General features: G+C 39.9%; 3 protein-coding genes across 4 annotated transcripts; all 3 read right to left on the reverse strand.

The window, feature by feature from the left end:
* Positions 1-455: 455 nt before the first annotated feature.
* Positions 456-12,586, reverse strand: atp6v0a2a (ATPase H+ transporting V0 subunit a2a). Of its 2 annotated transcripts, none has more exons than XM_004074800.5 (20): positions 11,914-12,586; positions 11,648-11,726; positions 10,288-10,385; positions 8,185-8,322; positions 7,863-7,960; positions 7,656-7,782; positions 7,488-7,570; positions 7,313-7,406; positions 7,029-7,241; positions 4,061-4,211; positions 3,820-3,959; positions 3,569-3,726; positions 3,391-3,481; positions 3,192-3,310; positions 2,600-2,810; positions 2,394-2,513; positions 2,193-2,309; positions 1,949-2,066; positions 1,660-1,831; positions 456-1,407 (listed from the first exon to the last, which is right to left on the reverse strand). In XM_004074800.5, the coding sequence occupies exons 1-20, from the start codon at positions 12,022-12,024 to the stop codon at positions 1,305-1,307; spliced, it is 2,541 nt and encodes an 846-aa protein (XP_004074848.1). In that variant the 5' UTR covers positions 12,025-12,586; the 3' UTR covers positions 456-1,304. The 2 variants fall into 2 exon arrangements, with proteins under 2 accessions (XP_004074848.1, XP_011480150.1); XM_011481848.4 differs by having other exon boundaries at positions 7,863-7,939; positions 11,914-12,575.
* A 653-nt stretch (positions 12,587-13,239) lies between these two features.
* nfkbil1 (nuclear factor of kappa light polypeptide gene enhancer in B-cells inhibitor-like 1) lies at positions 13,240-16,327 on the reverse strand. The gene is made up of 4 exons (XM_004074799.5): positions 15,917-16,327; positions 15,722-15,840; positions 14,084-14,192; positions 13,240-13,998 (listed from the first exon to the last, which is right to left on the reverse strand). Exons 1-4 carry the CDS (start codon positions 16,188-16,190, stop codon positions 13,421-13,423), a joined length of 1,080 nt encoding a protein of 359 aa, XP_004074847.1. The 5' UTR covers positions 16,191-16,327; the 3' UTR covers positions 13,240-13,420.
* Positions 16,328-20,522: 4,195 nt separating this feature from the next.
* On the reverse strand, positions 20,523-22,537 carry LOC101170033 (apelin receptor B). Its single transcript, XM_011481847.4, has one exon. The coding sequence runs from the start codon at positions 22,419-22,421 to the stop codon at positions 21,351-21,353; it is 1,071 nt and encodes a 356-aa protein (XP_011480149.1). The 5' UTR covers positions 22,422-22,537; the 3' UTR covers positions 20,523-21,350.
* Between the last annotated feature and the right edge of the window lie 693 nt (positions 22,538-23,230).

Raw genomic sequence — 23,230 nt, forward strand, 5'->3', positions numbered from 1 at the left:
TACGTCTTTCCTTTTGTTCAATGCCAATTCCAATTATGAAAAGCTGATCCAGACAGATCTCAAAAGAGCCAGGAAGCCTTTACTGGTAATTGATTGAAATGTCAAATTAAGAGTGTAGCACATCTAGTCTTCAATATTCTACCTTTTCTCTGTTCTATATTTGAACATTCTGTGACACTCAAATTTTTATTTTAATTGGAAGACAGTAAAAATCAGTAACATTGAACACATCAGTCTGTCTCCAAAGGCTAGGTGTTGTAGGTGTTAAGCGTCCGTCTGCCAATGGTTAGTTGATTGGGGATTTAAATCTCAGGCCTGACAGTTGCACATCGTCTTGAATTGCACAAAAACTACAAAAAGTTCTTGATAACTCAGATTGTCAGATTGATACTAAACAATAAAAATGTATATCTGCATGTCACGGAGTAATTAACAAACCACCACTACATGTTAACTTGCTTGCATGACTCAAAACTTTATTTTACACTTGAGAATGTCAAAATATTTGATACGGACAGTTGAAATAAATACCATGGATTATCATTAATAAATGCCACTAGCAGTGAAATCAAACAAACAAACAAACAAACAGCTAAGGCTTCTTAAGCTACTCTAAAGTACTTGATGTTTTCCTGTCAGTTACAGGGAAGTTACGTACAATTAATGCATAAAAAACAATAAACAAGCAGACAGTTGATTTTCTTTTTTCATTTGGCATTATAAGTCAGTGAAAACATTAATTCTACAATCATTTCTGCAAAGTGCTTTGTGAAAGTATGTCCCCAAAAAGGCTTGACATGTCAGTGGTTTTAATGCCTGCAGCTTTTCTTTCTCAACATGTTTTTTTAAAGGGGGGGGGGGGGGGGGGGGGTGAGTCATCCCCATTATCGTAATCAGAAATAATTTTTATGGCACTACGTTTTGAATGCTTGGGGATGTTTTCACTTGGGTTTAAAATTGAACTGGTTAAATACCATGTGGTAAAAGATAACCCAAAAAAATCTGTTTACACAGCACAATGCAAATAAAATGTTTAAATACGTATGAATAGTAGAAGTATTACGAAATCCGGACCCAATAGATTATTAATTCATAGAAGGAAAACTTCTACAGAAGTTTGCTGGGTACAACAGTAAGGCAGTCAGCTTAACATTTAAAAACCAGCAAGGTGAAAAAGTTGCTACAAGAAATGAGCTTCAGTTGAAGGTTCGTTTTCAGTATCACAGTGTCAAATGTCCGATTCGCCGGCATCCTTTCCCTTGTTTAAAATCAGCTCCCGGTCCCATCCACTGCATCAGAGAGTTTTAAAGGAGGCCTTCCTGCTCGAAAACAGAGGGTAGGAGGGAGAAGTCGAATGGTAGAAACTTGACACCGGTCCCGTGGTAGAATTTATTCTGAAACTCCACCCTGAGGTTAATGATAAAAGCACACATTAGTTAAGTTTATTTGGATTACAATAGGGTTTTAGTCCATGTTTGTGGTATTTTTTGAACCCTTTTTGTTGTTATTGTATATAGCAGAGACTGAATTTGATTAGTTTGCTTCTCTGCGCTTTTTTTGTTGCCCATTGTTCCCCTTTTTGCATTTCCTGCTTTAGCTTTGTACTTGAAACATGCACTCATTAATCAGTGTAGTCCAAACAAATGCGTTGCGTCTCACCAATGAAGCCGGAGAGCGTGAAGGAACGCTGACAAGCCCTCCATGACGAGCAGAATGGATACAGTAAGTGTGGCAAAGAGGCCAAACACCGGGACCAAAAACACTACCCCAACTTTTGTGGTGATCTTAAAACCCAGACGCATCACCATGGTCCACAGGACCTCTGACAGTTCTGAAAGTATTGGAAGCAAAGCCAGCAGAGGCAAAAAAAATGAGTAAAAAAACAAACAAAAGATGCTGCAGAGGCAAGAAATGCACAGTGTGCACTTCTTTCCTTGGTAGCACTTACGAGCGTGAGCTAAGCTGAGAGCCCAGAGGCGCAGGTAGGAGGCGGTGTTGGAAATGCAGCCCAGGCAGTACTCAATGGTGTGGATGGCCTGGTGCAGGCACACATCTGCAAAGTCAAACTGCAACACAGTTCAAACAGAGAGTCTGATTTCAGAGGAAATATAAACCATAACCTCAAATTTAAAGTCTACACAGTTGATTGGCAGCAAGACCTCAGCGCTTCATTTTTTGTGCAAAATTAATACCTGTTTGGGAAGAGGCTCTCTGCTGGTCACTTCATCAAATCCCTCCTCTTCATCATCGTCATAGGATGGAGTGATGGAGTTGTCGTCTTCACTTGCACGCCTCACCCTCTCATAACCCTGAGGAGTGGCCAGAAACCTAAAGTCAGCTGCTGAGTGTTAAAAGTAAAATGAAAGGCGGTGGTCATTTTTTGTTCAACCTACTCTGCGTCTCCGCAGACCTTTCCCTCCCCGGTACAGCCAGTACAGGTAGAGAGGCTTTCCTAACAGCAGGACGGGAACGGAGAGCATTGCTACCAAAAGCAGGAATATCTGCAGCCCAGTCTGTGGAATCACATCAACACGGAGAAGCTTCAAGAAAGGGTCACAGGAGGACCTGGGATGCAGACGGGCAGGCGGCATGCACGCACCTGTCCCGGGTACAGAGGACTGATGTCCTTTCCCTGCATGATGAACATGTTGATGAAGTGGATGAGGATGCTCGGGGCCTGGTTGGACTCTCGCGCACTGAATGCAAACCACTTGTAGAAAATCATGAAGACCAGGTAGCCAAAGAGACAAAGCAGGAAGAGAAGCTCCGGAAGAAACAGCAGGTAGACGTTAAATTTCTGTTTAAAGTGCCTGAAAAGAGAACAGAAAAGTGGGAATTCATTCAAATTATTAAGAAAAGTAAAATAATGTTCTTTAACAAATATGTGGAAGGGCTCAGGGCAAATTTCATGAACCTGCTTTTCCTTGGAAATACTATTTTCTATAACTTGCGCCTTTTAAACGAGGTCATTTCTTTTTCTCACAACCTGCAAAAAAATCCACCTTCTTGTACCAAGCGATAATATCCTTGTTTTTTATCTTTAATACACACTTGCTGTGTTTCATTAAATAACTGAAACATCTTTATTGGCTAAAATCAAATCTGCAACAAGCTGAAAGATTTTAACTGACAGTAATATAAGGTAAGTCATTGAGATTTAGAGAAGGAAATGGGATGTTCAGGTGACTTACAGGTGGTTAAAGACACTCAGCACCACACCAAAGCTCATGTGAATGACTCCAACAATAACAGACATCTTCATCTTGTATGAGTTGAGGAAGGAGAGCCGGTTCACCGCCATGTTCCATATCTGAAAGATTTGACAGAGCCAGGGTAAAACAGAGCCAGAAGTTTCTGTACTGACTGCAGTTTAGAAAAGTTTTCACTCACAGGATCGATTCCAAAAGGATAAGGGCCGTTGAAGACTCCACTGACATTAGGGTCCATTGTGAGCAAAGCATTACTTTGGAGTGTTTTGTTTCTGTTTTTTTATTAATTAAAAAAAAGGGAAATTTAGATAGAGTAGATGTTTTATTTTATGTCTTCAAGGATTTGTGTTGATACTCACGTCCATTGCTGGTTCGTGAACATTGCCTTAATGCTCCACCCAGAGCCAAATATGTTCAAAGACTTGGAGAAGCAGTCGTTGTAAATGAGTCCGGTGTAGACAGAAAAAAGCCCCATCATCAGGATGATGTAACGTCCATTGAAAAACGTTGTCCATATCTAAGAGTCAGTAGAAAATCAGTAATCAGATCCAACTAATTAGAAAAAATATCTAAATCTGAGTTGTGGAGGAAGCTGGTGGCTCATTCCCACCTCATTATTGGACCGTTTCTTGTTCTGCTTCTTCTCTGTCAGCACCATCCACAGGGCGAAGAGGCTCATAACGATCCCATGACCGAGGTCACCAAACATCACAGCAAACAGGAAGGGGAATGTGATGATGGTGTAAGGAGCTGAAAGGAGACCAGCACATGACTGCTTTATGTGTTCTTACCCAGAATCACTTAAAAACGAGATTTTTTTTTTTTTTATCCTTTAGAAAATATGATCTTACCTGGGCTTACCTCACGATAATCCCCCACCCCATACGCTTCCACAATGCTCTGAAACCCACTTGTGAACTTGTTGCTTCTTAAAAGGGTAGGTGGAGTGTCAGTGCATGGGATGCGATTCACAAACGATGGCACAGTGGCTTCCCCTTTTCTCTGATGAGGAAGATAAGTTCAGGAAAGTAGAGATTTCAATCAAAATAAGAATCATCTGTGTTAGAACTTAGATAGGGTTTTCTTCTACAGGCTAGGAAGTTATTTGCAAATGGGAATTTTGCACAAATGTTTAAATAACACTGTCTGGTTTGCTTTCACTACGACAAGGTTTAGGGTTAGAAAAAAATGTTTTTTTTAAAAACAGCTTTATGTTATTGTAAATATTGTTAAATATGTAACTGAACTTGACAGGTAATCTAGATATAAACTATTTTGTCAGCAGTTGAAACAATCAAAGCCTTGGACTATAGCGCAGTTGGCAGCTGTTTTATTGATCACTACTCTCAAATCTGCATCACAAATACAGGCCCCAAAGGAAGAAGTCTAAAATTCTTACCCCATTTACATGTTTTCTTTAAATGTACAAAATAAATCTGCCAATGGGGCAAGAAAAATTGTCTTATTTTTTTCTTATTTTAAGAAAAAAATTCAAATCACTAAGATATTCTTTCTTAGACAAAGATTATTTTGACATTTGAATCTTAAGATAATTTTTCTTGCATGACAAAAAAAATGTATTTCTTGAAACAAAGGTCTTCTCACTTTTTTTTTATTTGTTTTTGCAGTTTACAACAACTAAATTCCATGATCAGTGTTGCCAGATACAGTCACAGTTTTCCAGCCAAAAAGTCATCTAAAAACCATCAGGTCCCACAAAAAAAAAAAAAAAAACACCCAAAAAGTCTGATCAGTGGTTGATTAGCTGTAATTATTATTCTTTATTTATTACTTTCCATTTTGATGGAAAGTCCGACTTTGAGGTCTTTTGTTAAATGACATTACATCCACAATTTGGCTGCTAGCCAGAGCAAAACATAAAATAGTGGACTTCCATTAAACTTCTTTAACGACCACAGGAGATCAGAGGTGGGCTTGGTCTTCCTTTTTTTCCCCTTAAACATTAAGAACATCCAGAAAAAAAGAAGAAAAGGGGAAAAAATATTGGTAACTTTTAATCATGATCCAAAGTGGAAAATTTTTCTGCCTTTTTTTCTTTAGCTGAATTTAAGTGAAGTAAAATTGAAGCAAATGTCCTTGTTAAACATATTAGAGTGGTTGGATTTTTTAAAACCTGTTCTTGTGAATCTAATTTCTGTTTAAGTAGCCTAGAGATAAAACATTTAAAACTAAATCAAATATCACCTTAAATTACTCCAGAAACGATTTGGTGTTTTCCTACTTTTGTGCAACACCAACAGTAAAAATCCTCCCAAAAACGTTGATACATTCATAAAACAGCTGTTTTTTCTTTATCACAAAAAGCACAGCTGTTTTCTTCACTTCATGTCTTTTAAGTGCAGCTTCATGTCAGATCTGAACACTAAATTAACATCAGACAAACGTGAAATATATGACCATCACATGGAAAGTATGTAATAGAAATTGACAACAATGTATTAAAAAAATAATAAAGCATTCCATTATCAGCAATCGCTGAGTAAACTAAAGGCAAGAATTCAACCCAGTTTAAACTGGACTGTAAGATCAGCTGTGAGGCTGCGCTGCGATGTAACTAAACAAGAAATACACAGATTTTAAGGGGGAATAAGGATTAAAATGATACATAAAAATTGCATGTATAGACAGATTATAAATACATTTATTTTTTTTATTAGTCGCTGATGATGGCGGGGATAATGACGTGTGTAGTACCGTCTCACGTGCCTCCCCTGACTGCATGTCACCGAAAAAAAAGTCTTTTAATGAGAAATAAAAGCCGCTGAACCGACCCCAAATCGGCCCCATTTTTGTCTATCCGCCCAAAACAATTTTGCCCCGCAAATTCAGAACCAAAACTGCCTAACTGGGCAGGAAACACTGGCCATGATAAAGGCTTTTATGATTTATAAATAATATTATATTGGTTTAAATGGTAGAAAACAATGCATTTTTTAGTAAATGCAAAAGATTTTTTAAGATGTAACAAATTTTCCTCAGTCCTGCTGCAGCATCAGTCTGAAGGAATGTTTCTCCACAGAGCCTGTGTAATGTAACATCACTATCAGTGAAAACCTTTAGGGGCGACTCAAAACGTTGGTCTTAGAATCCGTTTCAAATGCAGTTTGGACCAAACACGTGTTCTGCACTTCTGAAAACATTGCACAACAATGGAGGTTCAGTACATCCACTATCTCAATCTGTCAGTACTCTTTAGGGATGTTGCGCTCCACCACAAAGCGTCAGTAGTGAGGTAACACCCCAAAACATTAAAACTGGAGCAACAAATCTAGTTTTGACTGTTGTCCTAAAAAATCCCACATTTTAATGCAATAAAAATGACAAATATTCAGTTTTTTTTATTTACTTCACTGTTTCTTGCTTTTTGCTGGTACTGTGGATCATTGGATTTTTCCAAGAGGACCCGGTTGCAGACAACATGGCAGGAAGACACTGTTAGCCGGGACCGAAAGTCCAGAACCAGAAGTCTACCCCCACCCCCCCTCTCTCCCAATTTCAGTTGAAATTTTTTCTTTTTTGGTCCAAAAACACTAATTTAACCACGACCCTAAGAGTTGTGGGTTTTTTTTTTCCCACTTTAAGCGTTAAAACTTTAACACCAGAGATGTGTCTGTCAAAGCCTGCTTTGACCGTAACTCTTTATGCGATCAACATGAATCAGATGATCGGCAGAAAAAAGCAGCTTTGCGAGTGTAAGCAACAATTCAAAGCGGCTTTTCCCCAATATCCATTTAAAGTGTTTTACTTTTTTGCTGAATAAAAAAAAAAATCAAAAACTTGAGTGAACATAACACTCACCGAACCCTCTTCCAGAGCTCCTCTTAGCTTCGCTAAATCACTGATGGGGCACCACACCTCAGCAATCAGACACTTGTTGGTGACATCAAAGCTGCAGAGGTTGAGGATGTGATAGATCGCTTTCATCTTTTTCACCTGCACAACCCAGCTGAAGGCCGACTCGGACGCTTTCTGCAGAACCTGCCTCAAGTAATCCTCAGTGCGATGAAGCACCTGCAGAAAACAACAGTTATTGCAAACGAAGGAAACACCCTCCTGTAGGGGCTAAAAGGCTTCTTTTTTACATTGTTGAGGTCTTGAATCCGGGTTCTTAAGCTGTCCAGCACATCTGCTCTCTCCTCGTCATTCTCGGGGTGAGGATACAGGTGGCAGTGGTAACTGAAGAAAAAGATATATAAATAAATGATGGAGAAACGTACAACTCAGTGAAAATTAAAGTAATACTATGAAAGATTTTACCAGTCGCAGATCTTTTGAACTTTCTGTCCAATCTGGTCCCCCCAGAAAGAGATTAGAAACACCACACTTTTGCCTATTTCACCCTAAAACCACACACATCAGAGACATTGTAGCCGCATCTAATAAAGAATTGCTGCAGGAGGCTTTAGCAAAGCCTTTAAAACTCACTGTGTCGAGATCAGTGAGGCTTTCATCCACTTCTGCATAGCTGAGGATGGTGTAACCTTTACACACTCTCCACAACATACGCTCGAAGGCCTCCACCTTCACCCGCTGGATCAGACCAGAAATGAACCTGCGACCAGGAGAGATCTGATTACCTCCACATTACAGCATCTTCTGGCGGGGATGTATATAAATGAGGCTGCAGCTCACCCCAGCTTGGCTCCCAGCCTCTGCATACCAGTGCATCCTCCAGCAGAGTCTGTTTCCATGGTGGGGAACTCTTCATACTGGGGACCAAGAGCCTCATGCTAGTTATAAAAGGGAACATGTTTCTGTTGGAACAGTGGGTAGAAACGACTTCATGCAGGGTTCTGCCTCACACAGCTGGGAAGGCTGCCGCTGCGAGAGCCTGGATGAGTCAGGCTGCGCCTGTGACGGCATTAATGTGACCTTATCTTTGATCAAGAGCTACAAGATCCAGTACACAACAACTAATGAGGATGAACGAGTAGCTGAATGTTGACTCACTCACCCTGGAGCGGCTGTGGATGAAGGTCTGAGTGATCTTCAGCATGTGTGTGTATTCGGTGAGCTCCAGGAGGTTCCGCTGAAGTTTTTCCTTGTTTTTCGCCACCTCACTGAGCTCCATCTCCAGCCTCTGAAGCTGCTCCTGGACATTAACATGTCAGTTTAGTAGCAAAACGACCCATTTGTGTGACTTTTGCTGCAAAAATTGATCATTTTAGTAATTTAAAAGCTAAATCAACAAGCAACAAAAAAAAAAAAATTGATGAATCTCCACAGTCCTAAGCACAGCTACTTTATCATTTAAGCTTTGTTAATTTTACATAGACATAAATGCTATTTTCTAGGTACTGGACTGTTTTTTTTTACGCATCACTGCTTTTTTTTAACCAAGGTGTCAAACAAGTTAAATCTGGAGGTTTTTAACAGATAACATAAGAAATGGTTAACTTGGACTCAAGCAAAAGTCCGGTATTTTGAAACTTAAGATGTGCAGAAAAAACAGCAGAAAAAGACGGTCAAAAACATCTCAGAAACAACACCTCAACAGATCCACAGGGGTTAAAGACTTTGTTCACACTTTCTGCTGTAAAACCTTCACCGGATGATTAAACTTCAGTCGACAGAACCGACAATAACAAAGCACAAACTTTGTGGCTGCAACCTTTTCATAAACAGAAAAGCTCTTCAAATATTAAGCGCAGGTCTGGACCAATGTAGAACGCTGATAGGAGACATTTTTCAAAAAAAATGTGAGAAAACAGAAAGAAAAATGCAAAAATTACTCGTGAAAATTCAAACTAATGAATTGTACAAAGAATGTTCTCAAATTTCCCTTACATTAAAACCCTCTACATTAAAAAAATAAATAATTCCCCTGAAAATATTCGAGAAATCTTCAGCTTTTAACCGTTTTATTTCAATAGCCATTTTTTATGACAAAACACACAAAAATAAACTAAACATAATTAAGGTGACAACTACTCAGGATTATTTCCAACTTCCTTGAGGTTTTTTCCATTCGAGGCTATGCTAAATTAAGTAGAGTCCTGGATTCAATGGTATTTTGTGAAGGGGTTAAGTTAAGTCACTTTAAAAAAGGAGAATATGAGGGAGGGTCCATCTGCACCAGGGGTCCCCAAACTTTTCCCAGCGAGGGCCACATGACGTTTCCATTCTCTGATCGGAGGCCAAGGTCAGTTTAAAACAGAAAAAGTGTGCCTAAATGTAAACTGAAAGCCACAGAGGTCATCACAAAAAAAAACCAATTCTAATAATCAGCACATGTATAATATGTGCTGAAACTGCTTTTTCTGGGCTTGCAGGGGTGCAGGAAGGGAGTGGGGTGGGGGGGGGGGCAGCGTGTGTGAGAATGTGGAGTGCATACACGTGTGGTCAGTTGCCGTTTTGGAGTTAAGGAAAAAATAATAAAGAAAGTTCCTCTTGAAGAACTGAGACTGGTTCTTGTGTTTAACCGCTCTGAGGCTCTGATGAGGGTTCGAACGCGGAAGTGAACCCCGAAGGAAGATCAGCCTCACCGTCTTATCCGTGTTCTGCATCCAGCAGCTCGTCTTCAGCTTTAGATGTCTGCGCACGCAAAGGCAGCAGGTTTAAGTGATCAGAGCGACTTGCCGCCTGCTGGCTGTGCATTTGGGATGAAATGCATAACTGATGCTACCACAGTTAAGTGGCGTGGGGTGGCCACTCCACTGCTTCCATGAGTCTCGATCACGTGGCCAGGCTAAAATAAAAAGAATGCAAACTGGTATCGTTCAGGGGGCCGGGTCAAATGGGTGGGCGGGCCGGGTCCGTAGTTTGAGGACCCCTGATCTACACCATGACCTGGTGTCCCTATTCATAAAGGAAAGGCGGATTGATTAAATAAGCAGACGATCTAACTGGAACGATAATTTAAGATGGTTGCCTAGCAACTCCTAGATTAAAAAAGCTGCATTTAGGAAAATTAAAAACAACAGCAAACATGTGTATATGGATTTCATAGTGTAAAAAATAACAAATGAATGGTAAACAAAATGAAATCTTCATGCTGTTGGACATATTTGTTGAGCACTACAAACAAGCTGACTAAAGAGACGGTTGGAACACTTACCATGATCTCAAGGACCTGTCTGGGTGGAGGAGCCAGTGGGCTCTGATCCTCCTCTGGAACGGCTAGTCTAGCCTTGTGAATCTCCCTCAGAAGATAACCTGCATTCACATTCAAAAATATAGATTTATTGAGAGTTTATAGAAATTACAGTGCAAGTTTAGAAGTCACAAGTGAGTATAAACAAGCAATAAATACTTACATTCACCAAAATCACTCGTTGTAAAAATTGCTGTAGTTTGGGTGCATCATACTTTCCCCCTGATCCAAATTTCTTTCACTTTTACTTTTCTCAAAAAATGGAACAGATTTGGTCTTAATCTTAGTTCAAATTTTAAAAAAGTCCCAAATCGATCAGGATGTGCTAAAAAATATGTTCATTTCTGCAAAAATTAAACATAAAGCATGCCTATTTTATTCTCCACACCAGTCAAAACCGTGTTTTTGCAGAAGACTAGAATACAGTGAAAGTTTAATTTAGTTATTTTTATTTGAGAATCTGGAAATACAAGAATTTGTATTTTTTCTTTGCTTGATTCAGATTTTTTTTAGTCTATAAATGGGTAGTAGTTTTTTTAATACTACAGTAATTATGTGTATTAATCATTTCTACTTGAGTAATATCATTTTGAAGTAAACTCTCTTATTTGAAAACATGTCGTGGCTATTTTCTTAGCCGGTCAAAGTAAACCAATTAAAAACTTCTCAGGTAAAGATGTCAAACCTCTGGCCCTCAAGGTAATTTATGCGCATTTTATTTTAATTGCAGCCATTCCATCGCAAAGATGGCTGATTCTTGTAGATTTTTTTATTTAAAAATAAAATATTGTTAACAAAGGTAAAACAAAGGTAAAAGAACAGTAAGAAAACAGCAGCATCAAATGTCTTAAGAGCAAGAAACCTGACAAAAAGTGAGAGTTTTTTTGCAGCAGCAGAGAAAGAGCTGAGGTATTTATCTTTTAAAATCTAAAAGAATAGCTGATGGCTTAAAGAATAAAAAAAGGAAAACCTACATATTTTGCATTTGTTGACAAAGAATTTGAATGAAAAGTGGGGTTTTGTATCTCAAAAGAAAGATGGCAAAGATTATTCATTTTTAAATATATTACAGCATCAAAAAGCTGCTTAAATGAGCAGAAAATCGCATCTCGCAGTTTTGCATTGTGCTTTATTTGAATGCAAAAAAAACATAATTTTAGTCAAATTCCTTCAACTGTGATGAAACCCTCAAGGTGTGAGTGTGGCCCCTAAGGTTTGGGGTCCCTGGGGTCCCTACAATGGAAAACACTGCAGATTCCAGCACACAGACTCTTCACGATCAAGGTGTGTACCCCAAATCCCAGGTGGTCGGCAGCTGTCTTACCCAGAATCCTCTCCATCTCTTCACACCTCTTGATTTCGCTGACAAAGCGCCGCTGGAAAGAGCTGACACTGGGGTTGAGCTGAAAGCAGGAGAGCATCTTAAGTCAGGTGTCTGCGGTGAATGCCTGTTCAATAATGGGGCCATAAATCAACTCTTCTATGGGAATATGCACCTGTTATTAACTGAATATTTAATACACATTAAGTGTTTTTTTCTTTAACTTTTCCACGGCTAGATAGACTAAAAATAAACATCGTTATACTCACATCTCTAAACTCGACCAGCCCCAGTTCTCCGAGCTCACTAATGCAGTCATATTCTGAGCCGGACTGCAGGAACAATTGCGCCAAGCACATCTCCTCGCTCCGAAACACCATCTTTATCTCTGCCAGACGCGCAGCCCTCCCCTGGTAATCTGTCTGCAGCCTGCTGTTCTGATCACTGTGAACTCCGACGCCACATCACACCATTCCACCAAACTACAACTCCCCTCCACCGAGGATTAGTTATCATCAACCGATAATGACGATTTTAGGAAAAGATCCTCATTCTGGCTCTGACAGCCACTCCGTTTTTTTTCTTGTCCTTTCCTCCTGCGATGACTATTCAAAAAACAAGATGAAAACAAAGACACAAACCATCCTGGTGCACATTTTTGCGTCGAGTAGCCGAAGAGAAAGACGTCATGATCATCCTGTCGGCTTTTTACCTTCAACACCTGTCATTATTATCAAGGGAAAAACTACAACAATAGGGTAACACGGCACGCAGCGTGGACAGAAGCGAGCAGGCAAACTAGAAAATGAATTATCAACCCGCCACGTCAGTAAGCGAGGCCGCAGAGTCAGCCTCACTCGTTAAAAATAAGCCCCCCAGTCAGAAATAGGCTACGGCCTTTATTCCCTTTACGTCGCCTAGCAATTGACACAGATTGCGTCCACGGGTTGCCAGGTCTGGTCTTCTGCTCGGGAATAAGCCGATTTACTTCATGAAGAATAGCCACCTAAAGCCAAGGGGGAGTAAAATTTTATTGTCTGAAATTGTATTTATTTATTTTTAAATCCCTTAATTTCTTCTTCTTTTAACAAAGTTGCAAATAATATTGTAGTAACGACACTATTGCAATACTAAAGTCAAAAGTAGGCTGACAAAACATGCATTGGGCAGAAATCCTGCTTTAGTAATCAATTTGGCTACCAATTACCTTTGATTAAGTTATAACCTATTTGCACATTTTAAGCTTATCTTGTGTCTGACGCTTCATAATTACGATTTTCTAAATTGCTTACAATTTAATATTCGATTTGTTAAGGGGGTTTATTCACAAACCTGGCAACTAGCGCATCATTTTCTTCGATCCTTTCCATAGACGTTTTCCACTTACTTAAAAAAAAATCCTTTTTGTGTACTTTAGGAATTTATTTTTATATTTTTATTATTTCAAAATGAAAGCCTAATTTAATTTGTAAATTACAACAGGTAGCTGTGTTTTTGATGCACCATGACTCAACACAATATCATAAATGTCATCCACAAGTTTAAGGTTTATATTTTCTTTGGATAACTGAGACCAAATAAAAGAAAAACAAATGTTTGCTTATTTTTTTATAGATTTCCAAACTTGAACCACATTTAAAACATTTTTTATGATTTAAAGGAATTATTTAAATAAATCACACAGGTGCGTCCTGTACACAGTTTTATCAACATCTGAAATAAAATATCCCTCCAAAAAAGCATTTGTTGATTCTGTGGCGCAACTAGCTGGTACTACTACTTCAAACTCTGAGCCAATCGGTTGAGCTCCTGAGACAGAGCCGTGACCGTATCCAGGATCCGCTTCCTGTCCTTCTCCTCCAACCGAGCCTCGCATCTTTGGACAAATTTATCTGGATGCCAGAGGGTTTGCTGCTTCCGGAGCGCTTTCCGAAACACCCCCACATTCTTTCTGTCCACGCCGTGTAGCATCACATCCACCATCTCCTGCACTGTGCCTTTAGGAGCGGGCCAAGGGATGTCGGAGTAGCTCAGCTTGGTGCTGCTCGATGAGGATGGGTCAGAGAAAGTAGCGGCGCACCTCTCCTCGTAACAACGCTTCTTTCCTTGCCGCGTTTGCTCTTCCTTCTGTGCTGCTCGAGCCAGATACTCCTCGTGTTCTCTTTTTAGCCTCTCGTGCAGGTCTTTGTGACTTTCCTCTTTCTGCTCTCTTCTCTGCCCGCTCTTCTGCGTTTTCCACCTCGCTGCCAGTTTCTGCGCTTCAGCATGCTTCTTAGAAAAATACTCTCTCCTTATACGTTCAGCCCAATCCCCAAAGTCCTCCTCATCTTCATCAACAGGAAGAAAATCATCAGCTAAAGTAAAAAAAAAAGAAGAAAAGAGTACAGTTAAAATTCAGAACAATTAAGTTACATTTAAAAATAGACTTCAAGCGTTTACCATCATAAGCTCCAAAGTTTTCACAAAACTCGTCTTCGCACTCGCCAAATAGCTTCTCCATCCACTCCTTTTCAGGGTCGGTCTGAGGACGGCCAATAGTTTCTGCACCCTGATAAATTCAATTTATTTAAACAGCAGCAATTAGTAAAAAAAAAAAAAAAAAAAACTTTATGTCAATATAAGGTGTTATAAGGGATTTTGACATTTAGAACTGCGTCTACTGTCTTTATTAACTTGATCTAAAATAAACTGAAGGACATTCCTTAATGAAATAAAAACTAAATTTTGTCGTTTATAAATTTTGTTTACCTTATTTTTAATAGAATGTGTTGAATTTGTGCTGGAGATTATAATACCTTACTTACTACAACCATCAGGGAACAGCAGTTTTTGTTTTTTACACATGAAGACCTGATCTGATCATAAATGACCAGAGCTCCTGTGGAAGTTTGGACTAAAACTATGATACTATATGAAATGTAGAGTTGAAACGTAGAAACAACCATAAAGAAATTGTGTTTTCAAATCAAAACACACAACATGATCTACTATTATTGCATAATTTTGTCACCGTTGCCACTGAACATGATGGGACTCCTGTTATAAAACCCAGCAGCATATTCATATGGAATTTGTGAATCATCTGTTCAATAAATGCATGTATGTGAATATTGTTTGGAAGGATTTCATCTGTTGGTGTTGCACAAACACCAAATACTTTTTGGAGTATCCCTCTGGACTTAGTTTTTAATGTTTTAGTAAAAATCGGTAAATTGTACATATTGAGAGAAACAGGTTATTAAAAATCAAACCCCTTTTAAAATAATTTTTCATAAGGAGATCTGTTTATAACTGAAGTCGAGAAAAGCCAACCTTGCTATATTTTTTTGCCCATTTTCTTGTGATCAAATCAACTATAATGAAAAAACAGTTTTTTTTTCTAGTGATCATAACATTGTAGATGTCATTATCATAAGGAAGCACATACTTTTGGGAGTTTTTTTTTTTTTTTTAACAATCTGCAGCAAAAGAAATCAGTTTGTCAGAGAAAATGTGGAATGCTAGAAGAAATGATAGATTTATAATCGATTACTTTAACCGTGGTCTAACTCCAGTGGAGATTGTGCTGATGTTGTCGGTCATAAACAACGTCCAAAGCAGTCATCGTCATTTGAGGAGAAGGTTGGCGCGGCAGGTACAGTTCAGTGATCCTGCGGTTGTCAATTTCATGGGTCAAAATGATGAGGGGACCAGACTGTCTCCATGGTAACAGAATGATGCATGAGAGTTGCAGGATGGAAGAACTGCACGTCACTTGGGACTTGGTCTTTTATCAGGAAAAAAATTGTGATGTTTTCTCGTGATAACGGGATAGTAGATGCTGTTGCCATGAGAAAACAGGCGAAAATTAACCCTCGTCTTCAGCAGTTTTTATTCTACTGCACTTAAATTGATCAAAAATGAAAATGCAAAAGGGAACAACTCATATCAACCACTAGTATTTGATTTGTTGTATGTGTGTTTCTGTTGTTTTTAATTTTCTAAATTGATTTTGATGTTTGGTCATATTAAATAGAACCCGGCAGGCAGCAGTCATCATTGTAGTTTTATTGGCTCCCGTTTCAAAGTGGTGTTTACCTCTGACTGCTTCATGTTCATCCAGCTCAGCAGGTCCAGCGGTGTGACCCCAGTCCTGTTTGAAGCATTCAAAGCTTCCGGACATGCTTTTTTGAGAGGCACGACCAGATCATCATAAGCTAAGACAAAACAAAACAAAGGGTTAAAATAAAACAAAACATTCATGTATAAAATTCTTAAAGCCCGATCCCTCACCTCTCTTGCCGAGCTTCAGAGCCCTATTAGCCGCCGTGTGCAGAGGAGTGTCTCCCCGGCGGTCCGTCTGGAGGACATCGGCTCCATGTTGGAGCAGCAGCCGAAGCACGGCGTCGTCACCCAGGGAGCAGGCCAAGTGCAGCGGGCTCCTCTGTCTCTTTCCCTGGGAGAAGTTCAGGTCCAGGTCCCGGTGCTTCCGCAGATACGATTTTAACTTTAGACAACTGCCTTCCTCCACGTACTTCCATACGCGGACCTGTCTGCAGGACACCATACCGCGGTCTAACCGACAGAACAATAAAGAAACTAAACTTAAACTTGATTTTAGAGGATTGGTTCGAGGAAATTTTCGGCTTCAAAACAGGCCTCAGTTTGCTGGTCCGTCTTCGTAATAACTCCGACACCAAATATTAGTTCCGGGTGATAATTCTTCCACCAGGTGTCACTATTGGCTATTGTTTGCTCTCAGGCCTCTTCTAAACCTGTTGTCCAAATTGTATTTATCTTTGTTATATATAGCTATTAAATATATATACAACTTCTGCTATTAATGCTATCTGACAGGTGGATGATTTAAAGCATGTTTCTCCTTCTCACAGGCTCTGCTGTCATTTAAAGTCAAATATAGTTCTGCATTATGTCTTTGGGATTGCATGTAAGTCACTAAGAATAGAGACGTCATTCCTGCTTCACAATGCTTTTTATGTGTGATCTTTAGTCAGCATTTGTAAGTATATCTCAATTACACAAGTTGTGTGTCCTCTACTGAAAGACTTTACTGAAAATGTACAGAACCACAATCACATTACAGATGTCTGCAAACAGTGGTGCCCTGCAATGTATTAAGATAAAATAAAATTTGATGTGGAAATATTTGCATGGTCTTTATATATGATCATATATCATATATATGATTCTTCTTCTATATTTTTAAAGTGAAAATGTAGGATTTCACTTGATGAAGTATAACAGCTGTTGCAGCTTTTTGTACAGCTATCTGATAAATGTAGGAGTTTCAGGAATGATCCAGAACATTTGGCAGACAGTTCTTGATGAGTGACTGAAGACTAAAAAACACTTGATGCATTTAATTTGTACCAAATTTTCCTTGAACAATATATGAGGAAGAGTAAATATGTGAAATGTTTGAAGTAAACACTCTGCATTGTGATAAACTAAGTGTCAACAATGGGTAAGCAGAGGCTTACACCTTTAATAGAAATAAAAAGAAAACAAATTTCCTTTCTCTGCTTAATGAACACAAGTGAGAGCCTGAAATATCATTTGATCTGGATCTGCTGAATGTTCATCCTCAATTTCTTACTTTCAGAAAGATCATTGTTCTTGCGCTCACATTTAAGGCCCAATTCTTTACGTTTGCAAAATATGTGCTAAAATTGAATGTGTTAAATAAAAAAAAGAAGGAAATTGCTATCTTTGGAAAGACAAATATATTAATGTGCAAAAAATTCTAGGTGTCATCAGGGGAGAGAGAAAAAATCAGTCTGATTTATGGTTAGTAAGACACAAAAGATAGTGACATGATGATACTAGGAAAGCTGCTTGCAGAGACAAAATTTAAAAAACAATCTAAAATAAATTGTGATCTCCTAAGAACTGTTGATAACAACAAAACAAGAAATAAAAATATTCTTTTTACTTTTTAATTTTTTAACTGAGATATGCAGTTTGGGCCTTGGAGATTTATATTTTCTTTCATTTAAAAATAAACTAAGTTATTTTTACCGTCAAGCTTATTTACTTTCTTTTCATTATGTTCTGATGAACTTCGGTGTAAATATCTTAAATTTCACACTTTCATGTTTTCCCTTGAATCGGATTTTCTGAAACTGAAAAGGCCAGAAGCATTCAGCAGACTGACAAACCGTCTGTTTCTTTTATCAGCTTTCACTTGTTAAACCTGATTTTTTAAGAATATTTTCCTTCACCTTCAAGTCACTCACACACAACCTGCAAATCATTTCTTGCGGCGCCGCCTCAACTTTTGTTGGTATAGATGTTTGTTACCTGTTATGCTGCAATTTGTTTTTAGTGCAGCTGAGACTCTCAACTGACTCAGGCCTGTTGTGGATCACAGGGCCTCCATTTAGACCTGAGAGATGGCAGGATGTATAATACAGAGGACAGGAGAAAGGATGAAGGGACACTTTGTGCCCAGTAAAGAGGACGATTCCTTAACCGACATCCGGAGTCACCAAAAGCTTGGGCACTTCCACTCTTTCGGAAACGACGTGTCTCCACTAACGATGGCAAACATGTGTAAACGCCTTTGAAAGGTCTGCCGTCCTGAGAGATACAGAGGAGAAGAGGGATAGAAGGGGGGAAAGGAGGCAAAAGGTTTGTCAGTTCAGCTGCTGGAATCACATATATGTTATGAAAAATCAACTTAAATCTTTTGCTTTCTGCACAAGTCTGTCTTTTACTCTTCCAGCAACTCTGGTAGAGGTCCCCTCTCCAGAAGTCTCCAAAAGTAAGTTGTCTCTGAAAGACAGGATATCCCAATCAGGAGGGTCCTTCAAGACGCTCCAGGGGTCATCCAATCATCCCACCATGCCGCGGTTTGGCCAAGCTTAAGGTCCGGTCTGCTGGCTGCTGTGCTTATTCTCTATTGTTAGGACAGAGGAGAAACGTCCAAACACACTTCCTTTGTCTATTTTTTAACTTGACCTGGTTTATTGGCATTTGATTTATGAGGGCAGGACATGCGCTTCTGGCTGCAAGCCTGGTTCCAAACAACACAATGATGAGGGCTGTTTGCCACTCGTTGACATGACAATAAGTGGGTTTAGAGCTGATAGAAACTGACTTCAGGTTTTGCTCTCTGTTGAGTTCCATTCAGTGTAAGATCACTCATGACCTTTTCCCCACTCTGAATGTGACTGTTTTTCCAGATGACATCCCTCAAACCACAATGATTTTTTAAATGTGTTGACTGTACACAATAATCTTATTTTGGAAAAACTGAGCAAAATGGTTTATTTCTGCTCATAGATTAATAATTTATATTTATTCATGCAGTTTTGCTTAATTTGCATCATATATGCAACTGTTATGTGATTGTGACCACTCTAAATGCTACCAAGGTGAGCAACAATTGAGTGAGAAAAAGTGATCATAGGGCCATGATTTACTAAAATAAAGATAATGGTAACAGCGGTCAACCCGTTGATTGATTGCAGGTTGATCAGTCCACAGAGCTAACACCATCATAGTACATTTAAGTCTCATCTTTAATGGAGACTTTGTGCTTCTCTTATTCTGAAATTGTTGTTTTGTAAAAGACACGTTATTTTAGATGTTTTTAAGAGCTGTTTTACAAAGGTTGTTGCATTTAAAGTTTTTATATCAAAAACTCTCAAATTTCTGTTCTCACTTCTTATTTCTGACAATTGCATTTTATATCTGTTGCTACATTTTTTTCTAGAATCTTTATTTTTATGGTTTAAGGAAAGCTATTTGACAAGAAAAAGTGAGTTGTTTGACAAAATGCATTTCCTCATGCTAGTCTGCTTTGCTGTCATGCGTTGAAATTTTAAAGTTTTTGTTTAGTTTTTCCCCTCAAATAATTTAGCCCATTGATGATGTAATCACAAAATAAATCGTGATTCGGCTGCAGTTTGGGTTTTTTAAGCCATTAGATTGTGTAACACGTTTGGACAAACTTCATAAAACTCGAAAGGCCATGAAAACGATCCGTCCAGATATTTTGTTCCTTTACTGAAGGCTCTGTGTTTGAAGCTGACAGGTGGGGGATAATGTGACAAATCTCGTAAAAACTAGCTGGGATTTTGACACGTCCTGGAAAATTCTCCAGGGATTTTAGAAGGAATATAGCAGCATTCCGAATTTGAGGGCTCAAGACTTCAACCTTTTTACTGCAGAAAATAAAGATAAACGGAAAGAAGGACGAGATGAAAAAGGCGTTCGATTTTTTTATTCTTTTTTTGTCAAAACAGTCCTGTCCTCTGTAAATGATGCAGATGAAGCTGCGCTCTGTTGCAGGTGTAACAAAGGGACTCACAGTCAATGGCCACAACAACCAGGGATTAGCTCAATCCTTCTGTCTCCCCGCTGTTGCAGATTATATCCTGAGAAAAGCTCATTACAGTCAAAAAAGGTTAATCATAGAACTAAACTTTAGAACTCAGAAACCAACGGAGTATTAACATCCTTAAAACCACACATTTAAGGATTATTCTACAAACCGGGTTGAAAAAAGAGCTCAACGCACAAGAAATAGGAAAAGGCTTTTTGGGGATATAAATAGCGTTTAATAAACACTTTGAAGATTTTCACATTTCTGGGAGAGAGCCAAAAAATCCTGAAGCTGATCTAGTTGAAAAACTTTTGTGTGGGCTGATTGTTTGTGCAAGTAAATTGTAAGAGAAGAGGGAAACAGAAGTCGAACGTGCATTTCCTGCAGACATATGCTTTGATTTCAGCCCTGCCAAACACAATAGCAGGGAGACGGCCTTCTCTGAGCAATGGCCCCAACAGGAAGAAGTATGTTCAACAGACAGGAGAAAAGACATTCCAGCAAGCATGACAAGTCGTCGGAGGGAACAGAGGGACACCACAGAGAATATTTGTTTCATCAAAGCACCAATTTCTTTTATTACAAATATACAATGTGTATTCGCAAGATGTTTCATGTTGGAACAAATGAGATACTCCAAACACACAAAAACACATCAGTCGTTCCTTTACACTACCTGTCACCTTTTAATTAGACCTTCAACAAACCTGAAAACATTTGTCAGTTGCCATCTGTCTGTCTGGTTGGTCCCCCCCTTTTTGAACTACTAACCATCCCCAATCCACTCTCTTCCTCTCACACACACACACACCAACACACACATTTTACAAGTCTTTTATCTGACTCCGACACCTCTTGCTGATTGGCACACCCTTCCTACACACAACACAACTCTGTCAGCTGTGAGGCAGATATCCCCGGTTCGATCTGCGGTGCGGGGCAGTCTGCTGGATACGACACCTCAAGTGCTTTCTAAAGAAAACAAGAAGTGGCAAATGTAAGAAAAAAACGTCGGCTGGTTGACTTCATGACCTCACAGCTCAGTTTAAAGTCTACAAATGAGAGCTGAGAAGAGTTCATCATTGCGTGGCTCCGTTTGTTTTTCTCAACACAAAATTTTACATGACTCCTCATGTTCAGTTCTTTTTTTTTTCTGGTCGGTAGGGATGGGGAGTGGCGGTAGGTTTGAGTGTTGTCCCAAAAATCCATGAGCTTCCCTTTTAGTCCAGCGAGTCAAGAGCAGAAGGTGACATCCTCAAACTGCCTTCAGGTGATCTACAAGCGAGCCCCCCCCCCTGCTGCAAAAGTTGCCCTTTACCTGCTGGGTTCTGCATTGTTCACCTTTTTTCCCAGAATGCCCCTGGGCCCCTGCCATAGTCACACTTTTGTGCCCAAAGACTGAGCCTCTGTCTTCTGGGAGGACAGGGAGCTGGGCGAGCTGGCATGCATCAGCTTCTTCAGGTTCAGCAGGCACAGACACTGGGACCTGAAGCGCAGGTCAAAGAAGGCATAGAGGAAGGGGTTCAGGCAGCTGTTGATGTAGGCCAGGCAGGTGGAGTAAGGGTGAGCCAGCAGCAGGAAGCGCAGGAAGTCGCAGGTGACGGGAAACAGGTCCAGGTAGGAGAGGGCATCAGCGGTCTTCACGAGGTGAAAGGGGATCCAGCAGGCGGCAAACACCACCACCAGCGTGGTGATGATCTTCAGCAATCTCTTCTTACGCTGGTCCTCTTTGCGCAGAGTGTTGAAGTGGCGGGTGACGGTGCAGCCGATGAAACAGTAGCACACCATCATCGCCAAAAAAGGGAGAAGGAAGCCAAAAGCTGTGGAGGAGATGCTGAGCCCTGCAACCCACACATTTTCCTGCTCCTTGGTCGCCATCACGAAGCTAAAGTCCATGGCACAAGACGTGCGGTTGGTTTCGAAGTCGTACTTGGTGGCACGGAAGAGAAGAGTCGGGGCAGCCAGCAGACAGGAGAGCAGCCAGATGGCTATCAAAGAGCCTCGAATGTGGCCACGAGTGCGGAGCTGGGTTCTGGACAGGGAGTGGACGATGGCCAAGTAGCGGTCGAAGCTCATGCAGGTGAGGCAGAAGACGCTGGCGTACATGTTGAGGAGCACCACATAGCTGCTGATCTTGCACAGGGCTGTCCCAAAGGGCCAGTGGTACCCCATGGCTGTGTAAACAGCCCACAGAGGCAGGGTGACCACGAAGGTGAGGTCCGCCAGGGCCAGGTTGCCGATGTAGATGTCAGTGGCTCGACGCTTGCCTTGGGCTCTCCACACAGTGAATATGACCACTCCATTTCCAGACAGGCCCAGAATGAAAATAAGCATGTAAAGCACAGGGATGACAGAGTATGACGGCGACCACTCTGAATAGTCACACATGGAGGAGCTTGCGTTCTCTCCATAGTCATAGTACTCTGAAGGATCCTCAGTAGGCTCCATCTTTGACCGTCTTCTTCTCTTCTTCTTTTTTAATAAAAAACAAAAAAAATCAAATTATTTGTTCTGACCTGTTGGTTCACAGCAGTGTGCAGCACTCAGTCAAGTCTTTCTAAGTGTAAAATCTGCTCATGCTTTATACCCCAACCCAGCTTACACCCTCCCACAAAAGACCCCTCCTACCTCCTGCTGCCCTTCCTCCTCCCTGCTCTGCACATGCTCCTGCCCCACCATTCATTTCACTGGACCCTAAATACATGTGAAACTCCCTGAGGACATAACATATTGTGTTCACTGTGATTTTTCCCTTTTTTTCCTCTTCTTTTTTTATTCACTCTTTGTATGCCAATATGAATACAGGGAAAAGAGGCAACACAAACAGTCAAAAAGTAAAGTCCAACTTTTGAGTGAAAGCTCTGCAGACATGTTTGGACAGTAGCCCACATGTCAAGTCTGGGCAAGTTTCATGGATAAAAAATGCTAATATCGGGTGAGGGTTGCACTTACATCAGATCACTGTCATTCATTAGAGTAAAAAGGAAAGCTTTTGCATTTGTCTTGTCAGAACATGTCTGAAGACTTACAAACACAAGTGAGAGGCAGGGATGCAACCTCAGGGTGTTACACAACCCGGACAGAGACCATAAATCTCCTCCATAAGGTAGCCATGAACAAAATCTTCTCTTTTAATTTATGTTGTTGTTTAGAATCTTTTTAAAAACTGTAATTTCTTTCCAACTATCATTTTTTTATTATGTCAGAGAAAGCAAATACCAAACAATAACAAATAAACAAACTAGAAAATATGATTT

The sequence above is a fragment of the Oryzias latipes genome, chromosome 12 (assembly GCF_053564925.1).
Source record: "Oryzias latipes strain Hd-rR chromosome 12, Olatipes_Hd-rR_3.1".
Lineage (NCBI taxonomy): Eukaryota > Metazoa > Chordata > Actinopteri > Beloniformes > Adrianichthyidae > Oryzias > Oryzias latipes.